Here is a 10130-nt window from a genome sequence, read left to right on the forward strand (position 1 = left end):
AATAATTCCATATTGCTAATTCTTTACCACAAAAAAAAATATTACAGTTTTTGAAAATCAAACCAATGAAAATGGCTATATTTTAATATGAATAATGAAACAATTAGTTTCAGAAAGGAACTTTTGAAATCAGAAAAAAAATGAAAACCTACACTCAATTGCTTGGACACCCCCTGTGCAATCAACAAGTCAACTTGAGCACGTAGAATAATCTGGAAAGCCTCAAAACTCCACCATGGCTTAGTCTTTGCCAGTTCAACATTCAACTCTGCAGAGAAATACAGATACAATACTGAATTCAATATTTATTAAGATTTTAATTTTAATCCCTTTAATGTTTACAGTACCACAGGAAAATAGAAGCCTTAGGAGTCATTATTTCCTTTAAAAATTGCCCTGCAAGCTTCAGGCAATTTTTTCACAGCTTCTATTTCCTATAGTGTAGTCAAAAACTGACTATAATTCCATAATAGTTAAAACATGGTTAAGAAAGTAGACAACAGTCTTTTCAACTGCCAAGTAAAAACACTGTTTTAGACAACTTAAGACATTAGAAAACACACATACTATTAAAATACTGTTAAAAAATTACAATTGACAATGCTGATTTTTGTGTGGTTTTTGAAAATCATTTTTTAACTTGTTTAACTCTTTCAAATGTGGGCTACCTTTCCTTGGTTTCGCAGACACTTTAACAGCGAGCATGGACTGAGACATACTGAATCGGCCACCACTAGCACCAGCGTAAGGATCTTCTTGTTCCAAAACCTGCATGCTCTGCAAATTAATTACAAAAATTAAAATAATTAAGTTGTCATAGTAAATCTAATTTAATTTCCATTCCAGGAAAAATTTCAGTAATTAAAAAAAATCTTAATTTTATATATGTTATATAGAAAAAATATAATACGAAATTGCTAGTTTAACTGAATTCAGACATTCCTAAACATGAAAAATGTAAAATACGACCAAAATTCGATTTTTTTTTTGTTAAACAAAAAAAAATAAACGGGGATGAATTTTTTACGTTTGATTTCGCGATAGGTCTGCGAAGAAACAGCTAATCTCATTAGAGAGGGCGCACTTTATCACGCACGATTGTATCTGCATTGCAAACAGTTCAGGAAAACAGATTAATTAATGTTTTTTTTAAAAATTAATTGTGGGACCATATGAATTAAAATATCTTATCATGAGAGTTCACGACATTGGTAAGTGAGATTAAAAACAATAAACAAAATAAGAAGATAAGAATGTGGCAGGTTTGTGAAACAATTACCCTGCCTACCTCTGACGCTGGAATGTATAAAGCATACACAAATGCAAGAGCATTCTAGCAGATGCAATCTACAACCTCTGAATTTACCTAGTAACTAAGAAGTCATCAAGAAAATGGTAATCTCCTTTGAGAAATAGTCTCTATTTCTCATTTTTCTTTTTATCCCTTATATCCTACTCTCCGATAATAGAAGTGGATATTGTTCCGACGTGCTGTAATGCATTAAGATAGCAAGACTGAATTTTTATTTTTGGGTCAAGCCAGCTCCATTAATCAACTACCTCATATTTGTGTAAAATTGTTGAAGATTAAGGTAGAAGAATAACCCATAACTTGCAGCTAAATTGCGTATGTTCCTTGAATACCTAGCAGCCGTAAAGAGGTGCTTATAGCAGCTACATGTTCACATCATTCCACAACGACAGGAGCTGAAATGAACCATGACACTGGGGTAACCCCCTACTCTTCCAAGAAATGCAATGGGTTCTCTAAAGTGCACACAAGTCAGATGTACACACTGGACCTTCATATTAAGTCCTCATCCTAGAAGACTTGGTTCTACCAACCGAACCCTTGACGAGGAACTGCTGGAACCAAGCACTGATGTTAAGGCTGTAGTTAGCAGTGCTACTCGACTCAACAATCTACAGTGTTTACTAATTCCTTGTATCAAAAAATAATAATAGATAGTAATTACTAACATAACATTTAGCTTATAAATTAATAAAATATCATCAGTATCAATAATTTAAATTAATGTTTTGTTGAGCCCTTATAATTTATATATGTTTTATAATAATCTTCATAATTCATTCTTATATTATATTTTAGCCTAGTAGTCTATAGCCAGGCTTGGGAATATATTCCCTGCGCAAACATAGGCCTAGAATTCCGTCTGCGCTTTTTGGAAAAAAGGGCTGATTTCCGCTCATTTTTTGCCAATCTCTCTATGAACAGCAGTAAACAGAAATCCTCGCGCGGCATCTACAGTGATTTTGCGCAAATTTGAGTTGGTTTTTGAGATATATCCACACTCTGTGCAAAAGTAAGTGAGTGTGGGTCCAATCTAGTAAAAGGCCTAACTTGGATTAATCAAAACAAAAAAATACAATACTATTTTATGTCTATCTAGTACTGACCAAGGCCTAGATAGACGGCAGGATTAAGCCTAGCTTCGATATGTTAGGCCTAGCCCAGGCATCCTAGACAGGTACTCTACTACCACTACTCTAGCCTAGGCGGCAGTAGTAGCAGAATAGAAGGACAAATGCCCACCGGAGCCCTGTCTCTGTCTGTGTGAGCAGCAATCAGACATCATCATGTGGTGTCAGGCTGGGCCTAGCTAGGCCGCCTAGCCGAATTCGATCCAACTCGGCCACAGTCAACTCGGCCACAAGTCATTTACTGGTACTACTACTACACTCTGAAGGAGTAATTCATCAAGTATAAAATACTAATTTTTTAAGTATTACTATACTTATTGTTATTATTATTGCTGTTATTATTGTTGTTTTTATTACCATTAGTTTTAATATTAATTATTAGTCAGCATTAACATTATGTTATGTTTAAATTTTTGCTGATAAATAATAAATAATTCTCGATTTTTTTATTCATATTATTATTATTATTATTATATATTAGTCTTAGTATTATTATTTTAATAATAGTAATTTATAAAATATTGTTATTGGTGTTTTATTGGTATTTTTTTCTCATATTATTATTAATATTATTGTTGTTGTTGTCACCTTTATTATCGATATTATTATCCTATTATTACTAAGTAGGCCTAGTCTAATAAGTACCATCATTATTATTATTACTAATTAGTATTACTATTATTATAAAAATAAACATCTTTAATTTATTATTGCTGTTATCACCTTCAATATCATTATTATCACTAATTATTATTATTAAAATAGATATTTAAATTATCGTTATTAATACCATATTAGTATTATTACTATTGAGTATTGTTAAAATAAATATTACTATTAATATTGTTGTTGTTATCACCTTTATTATTGTTATTATGACTAATTAGTATTATTAAAGTAAATATTTGAAAAAGAAGTGTCACCAACATATCACCGGGGATTCACGTCATCGGATGCATCCGTGTCACTGACGGGTTTCAAACATAGCCCCCAATGGTCGAACAAATATGAAGGACTGAAGCGAAATGTCTGTCACTCAACAATACCAATTGTTCCTATTGTGGATAATTAAAGGCCTACTAGATGCTATGCGCCCCACCTAATTTTAACGTAGGCCTAATTCTTGGGCGTGGTTCTAAAGAAAATAGTATCGAAATGCATGCCATCGTGCATTCATATGATTTTAGTCAGATTCAAAATAAATTTTTAAAATTTAAAAAAATCATAATGTGGTTTTTCTATTTCAATTTTTTATGATTAGGTCTACAGTATGTACTCATGCTTTATGTCAGTGTTTTAGCGTGAAAAAAAAAAATTAAACATTAATATACCGGTATGTATTATTAAGATTGCTTAAATTGTTAATGTTACATTATTGTCAGATTTTATTCCATTCTGTAAGTGGCGGGTTTTCTCTGTTGAATAAGAGTACAGTGCTGAGAAATGAATACAACGATCTCACGACGATGATCAGAATTTTACTAAAATATACAATACTGTGTACTTCATTTCAATCATATTGAAGAAAAAGGATGCAAACACTTTTGAGAGTTGAGTAATATTTACATTTCATTTTAATTATAAATAACTTGTGGCCGAGTTAACTTGTGGCCGAGTTGACTTGTGGCTGAGTTGACTGTAGCCGAACTTTTTGTGGCCGAGTTGATTTGTGGCCGAGTTGACCTACTTCCGCCTAGCCCCCACTAGCCCTAAGGAAAGCCTAGCTAGCTAGCTTACTAAGGGCCTAAGATAAGGCCTGGTTTTTTAGGGGCCATGAGGTAGTACTACCTGAGATTGAGTGTTGCAGACATTACAATAATACAAGCCGTCTTCATCATGGAAGTCATCAACAGCATCACAAACATGACAAACTGTCATTTTTAGGGAAAACGAAAACACAGCAACCGCTCTTCTTGCGCGCGAGAGTCACGTTTGTTGTTGTTGTTGGACAAACGCCCTCAAACTAAAAGTTGAAAGAAAAATAAATGAAATGAAACGGGTGTTTTTTTTTTTTATTAATAATGATTTTTAAGCAAAGAAAAAAATATAGTATAATATTTAATGTTATAAATATTTTTTATTACAACTAATGGTAGTATTATATGATAATACAAGCACTGTAAATAAATTAAATAAATATTTGTTAGGCCTTAGGTGAATATCATGTGAAAAATAACGAAAGATGAATGTGGGCGGTACGGCCTGATCACGAGTTTGTCCCGGACTGAAAGATATTATACTATATAGCCTATTAGGCCTAGCCTATATTATTTTTGTTTGGAAGAAGTTACATTCGATTATATCATGATGTAAATATTCATTCAACCGACGTATATAAACGATAAGTAATCAATTTAATAAAACCCACCCAGTCAGTGCCGCAAGGTCAGGCTTACTGCTTTCTGTGGTGAGCTTGTTGCTGGCAGGCAGCAAAGTCGGTACGCCCCTTTTTCGTCAGACATAGGACTAGCCTAGTGTAACAAACACCAGAGAGGTCTCTAGTTTGGTCAGTTCCCAGTCTAGGGTGAATTTAAAAAGCGTTATGTCAGGGCCAAGGGCCCCCAGAGAAACTTCAAAGTTATTGGACCCTCGTTTTGATGATGATGCACTTGGTAATAATGCCAATTACTCGGATAGGCTTACTTCAGATTTTGGTGGATATAGAGTTTACAATCGAAGGTGGTTTATGGTTGGTGTGCTTGGGCTCCTCAATTTTTCCAATGCATTGGTAAGTACTACTGCCTATAGGCCTGAACTATATATTAATTGAGTATTCTAACAGAATTGTAAATGGTACTATGAATGGTTGTGAAAGAGTGACATTTATTGTATACCTATGATATTAAATAATATACAGTAGACAATACAAAAGATTACTGATGTTCCCATCATAACAGTAAAAAAATATGTACGAGATGGTACCAAATGGTGATATTGGGTAAAAACTGAGAGAGCAAAGGACAAGTTTTGCTTAAGAAGCAGATAAGTAAAGTAAAACAAGATTAGAAAGAATTTACAGAAGCACAGGGCAAGTAATTGATAATCGGTGTAATATTGTGTTGATTAACTTTAAATATTTATTTGCTGCTATTAATGGGAGAGAGTACTCAACATCTAATTAAGCACTTTTTCATTTGTAATTTTTTTTACATACTCTATCAAGGCTTGCCGAGCCTAGGAAGTAGATTTGAGTTTTTGTGATTTTATTCATATTGCTAAGGGCACATTGAAAAAATTATTAGATTATCACTCCCGTCCTCGTCAAAAATTCGGGAAATATTGATGCGGGAATAAAAAAAATTATTTTGTCGCATTAATTATTTCAACAGTATAAAAAAAAAACAATGCAATTTTGTGACTTTAAATACATTTTCTTTTAAAAACTATAAAATTTAACCAGTTTTTATACAATATTTACTATACTAACCAAATATAAACAGTCCCTCCCTCATCGATAAAAACAAAAGCTAAATAATCTATTGTTCCGGTTTAAAAAAAAAAAGAAGATAAAAAACCGCCCTCCCTCATTGATTAAAAAAAAAAAAGAGTAATAATCTAATAATTTTTTTTCTATGGCCTAAGGCTAAGAATATTAAAAGTTTTAATTTATGAGCCACACTGATCACCTTATTTTATTTCAGAACTAACACTTGTTATACAATGCACACACATTATATTCAATGCTTTTCTACAGATATTAAATGACCTACCTTGCCACAGTGTTAATGATTCTCTTGGGGTTTTTCCCTTAACATCTTTCATTAACTCAATGAAAAATAACCTATTGAATATAGACACAAAGTCTGTAAAAATGACTCAATGTAATAATATTTTTAACTCATGTATAAATTACAGTTTTTGTTTAAATTTTCTTTTTTTTTAATTTCAAATTATTTTTTTTTTGAGGAGTCACTTGATGGTAATTTAATTCACTTTGTGATGATCCCCCCCCCCCACATCTTAAGTACTTTTTCGCTAAAATGCTTGTTGTTTTGTGATTCAAAGATGAAACGAAAATGAATATCTAACAGTATTAAATGTTTCTGTTTTTGTGATTAAAAGGTGAACTGTGAAAATAAAAATCTACAGTTATCATATCATTTCATTTGTTTACAAAAAAAAAAACAAGAACAATACAAAAGACAAAATCAGGCTGACGCAATGAGAAACAACAAGAGATAACCAAAAAGTGAGCGAAATCAACTGTCAAGTGGTTTACCCAGAACAAATTAATAATATCTCAATTATGTACAGGTACATATATAAATTGATTGGTTGATTAGCTTAAACAAGTAATAAATTTATTTTTCAGTCTTGGTTAAGTTTTAGTCCAGTTGCTAACCGTGCTGCAGAGTATTATGATGTTAAGTCATCGCAAATCGATTGGCTATCTACAGTTTTTATGATTGTATGTCTTCCAGTTGGATTTTTGGCAATATATATTCTAGATACATTTGGATTAAGATCAGGGGTAAGTACTATAATATTTGTATGTGTTGTTTTACTTTTTAAAAATTATTTATATGCTAAAAATTATAGCATGTAGAAAATATACTGAAAATACTAGTTTTTATAGTATATATTTTGCCTGCATAATGCTATTAATTTTGCACAGTCCTAATTATTTTGTTTTTAAATTTCAGATTATTATAGGAGCAACTACCAACTTTCTCGGGCTAGGAGTCCGCTATTTAAGCACCTTTGATTTCATACCAACGGATCAACACATTCCCTTTATCATCACATTTGTCGGGCAGTCTTTTTGTGCCATCGGGCAGCCATTCCTGATGTTTGCACCTACAAAGCTAGCTGCTTTGTGGTTTGCTGGCGACCAACGAGCCGTCGCAAATATGATGGCAACAATGCTGAATCCGCTTGGGCTGCTCGGTGCCAATATTTTGTCACCGTTAATTGTCAAGCATTACAAGGACATCCCATTAATGGTTTGTTTAAACTTTTATTTAGTTTTTTAAAACTTTTTTATATTATAAATTTCTTACGCAACCACCATCTCAACCCCAATTATTATGAAGCTGATGTAGTCTAGTCTTTCCATCTGTGATAGTCCATCCCTGGGCCCCCACTATTTCAATTTTCTCGATCCACCACTGTTATGAAATGGTATGAAAAGAAAAAATGATGGAAGTAGGGAGACAGATAAATTAATATTGGCTGTCAAGCGACCAGAAATACTGCACATTCCATACTGATTTATTTATTTAATAGTAATTTACTGTTGATTTATATTTTTCTAGCTTCTTGTGTACATGATTCCTGGAGCTGTTGTGTTCGTGTTGAGTGTGTTTGGTGTTTGTAGCTCAGTGCCGCCCACTCCTCCATCAGCCAGTGCCGCTCAAGTTCATGAAACATTTTTGCAGGGTCTGAAGAAGGTAAGCAACAAGAGGCATATCTATCTGTTTAGAGGGGGGATGTGAGGAACTGGGGTTCACGCACCTGTTGCAAGCTAGCTCCCCCTCACTTAGTCATTGAGTACCCCTCACCTTTTCACCTCTGTGCCCTCCCCATCAGACCCCCTACCCATTTTAAGACTGATAGATATGCCAATCAACATGATCTTCCAAAATAGAAGGTAACATGGGCTTGCCCTGTTTTCGATTGCATTTTAATAATGACATTGACAATATTTTAAGACAGAGAAATTGAAAAAAATAAAAAAATTTAAAAAAATTTAAAAAAAAAATTTTAAAAAAATTAAAAAATAAAAAAAAATTTTAAAAAAAATAAGGAAAGAAATATGGTCCTGTATGCTTTTTGGCAGCTCAAATTTTACCTCTACTTTTTATTTTTAGTTGCTATGCATGTAATGCAATAGGAACTATTGTAATCACTCTTCATTTTCCTTTGTTTTTTATTGTGTGTAGTGTGTGTGTGTGTGTTTAGACATTTATGCAAATGCGCATGCGTCAAAGAAAAAGTTTTCCAACATTTTGTTTTACCTCGCGATGCGATGTTCGATGTGAAGTTTCTGCAGAGTTCAGTCAGGGCTCACGCTAACCGATCGGCAAGTCGGCATGGATGAAACTATTTTGGTTTTATGGCAAAAAAAATCAACTGCTGTGGCATAGGTATTTTGAAGAAGGCCTAAAATGAAACAAAAAGGTTTTAATACTTGCTGAAATACATGGTTTTTTCATTTAGATCTCCATTTTTCACTAAATCCATGCGACATTTTTTTCTGTTGTATGAGTAGTCATATGAAGGTACCATATCCCTGACAGTTGGCTATGCAGCAATGTACCCTTTGAATGCAAATTGAAGACAAGTGAAGATATAAAGGCAGCCGACTGTCGGGTACAACGACTATCTAACTTTCCACAAAAACATGAGGCCTAGTTCAGTGCAGTAGTTACTGCAATGCGAGCGAGGGTGGTAGGTCGTTCAGTCAGTGATATCGTGTTATCGTCTAATACATTTTAATAATGTGTGTAAAATTTAAGAATTTTTGTTATGCGGTAGTAGTACACATAGCAGAGTGACGGCAGCAATCTAAGACTAGCCTAGGGCCTAGATAGTATACGTTCTTGATCATCGTAATGAAAACTTCGTGTGACAGACGATTGGGCCCAACTGGTGTGGACAATCGGACCCAAGATAGCTTCAAATTGTAGTCCTAGTAGGCCACTGCCACCACCCAGACTTCTGATATCGTTCCAAATTACTGTAAAATGAAATTACTGTATACCTAGCTAGGCCTAGGCCCTATGCCTACGAAATTTTTTCAAAGAAATTTGCTAATTAATTAATTAATTTGCCCCCCCCTCCCCTTGCTATATACGCCATTGGGTTGCTTAAATCAACAATCATATTCATTACCTTACGTTACATTGGACAATAAATTAAAACAGGCTTAGGTCTAGCCATCGCTTTAAAGCCGGTACATAGCTAGACATTGTTGGCTCCGTCACGGTTTCAGGCCAACCGACAAGAAATATTTTTCTCCTTTGTTTTTTTTTTCTCGAGGTTTACTTGTTTTACAAGAGGTCGCTTGTTTGGACATCTTTCATAGCCACAGTATGGTTTTGCTTGCGCATGATCATGTGGATCGGATACACATTATTTTACGTTTCGTTTTAAACTGATTCATTTTTGTTAAATGTATTTCAATATACACTTGATTAGCAGGGGCGTACGGTGAAAAATCTAAGGGGGGGTCGAAACGAAAACGCAGGGGGAAAGCTGAACTCGGAGCAATTTAGCGAAGCTTTCAGAATTCGCGGGGTGCGTTATTTGTGAGTGAAGCGAGCAACTAGGCTGAAGCTAGGGGGCCGCAAAAGGGGAAAAATTTACGTTTTTACGTTCTAGTGCATTAAGTTCAATACCAAGTATGACAAAATAGGCCTAATTGTAAACGTAGTTTTTGGGCAACACCAGACTATATTCAATCAATATACCACCAGCCTATTGGATTGCGGAACTCCTGAATACGGGCTTGTGAGCATTTCAGATTAAAGAATTAAAAAAAAGGGGTTTTTTTTCTTTTTCGTGGGATCGTCCCACTTTTAATTTTTCTTAAAAATAAAGTTATAAATGTATATACTGTATTGAAAAATAAACAAAGATGTGTATAAGAGACAGCTCGAACATAGCGCGTGCGTACAGTCCTTTGATCTTTACTGTGGCATCGACAATCCGATACTAGTTGCGAGTACAGCCGTCAATTATTAGTC

General features: G+C 34.0%; 1 protein-coding gene across 1 annotated transcript in view; it reads left to right on the forward strand.

Annotated features, from left to right (window-relative positions):
- Nucleotides 1-5082: 5082 nt before the first annotated feature.
- LOC117118863 (solute carrier family 49 member A3-like) overlaps nucleotides 5083-10130 on the forward strand; it is a gene marked incomplete at its 5' end in the record, with an annotated part of 13533 nt that continues 8485 nt past the window's right edge. Inside the window, 4 exon segments of the mRNA XM_033263606.1 lie at nucleotides 5083-5170; nucleotides 6755-6913; nucleotides 7086-7385; nucleotides 7698-7832. Coding sequence (XP_033119497.1) covers nucleotides 5083-5170; nucleotides 6755-6913; nucleotides 7086-7385; nucleotides 7698-7832 — 682 coding nt within the window.

Source organism: Anneissia japonica, unplaced genomic scaffold (genome assembly GCF_011630105.1).
Source record: "Anneissia japonica isolate Jap-2015-1 unplaced genomic scaffold, ASM1163010v1 scaffold737_len1565949_cov176, whole genome shotgun sequence".
NCBI classification, from domain to species: Eukaryota; Metazoa; Echinodermata; class Crinoidea; order Comatulida; family Comatulidae; genus Anneissia; species Anneissia japonica.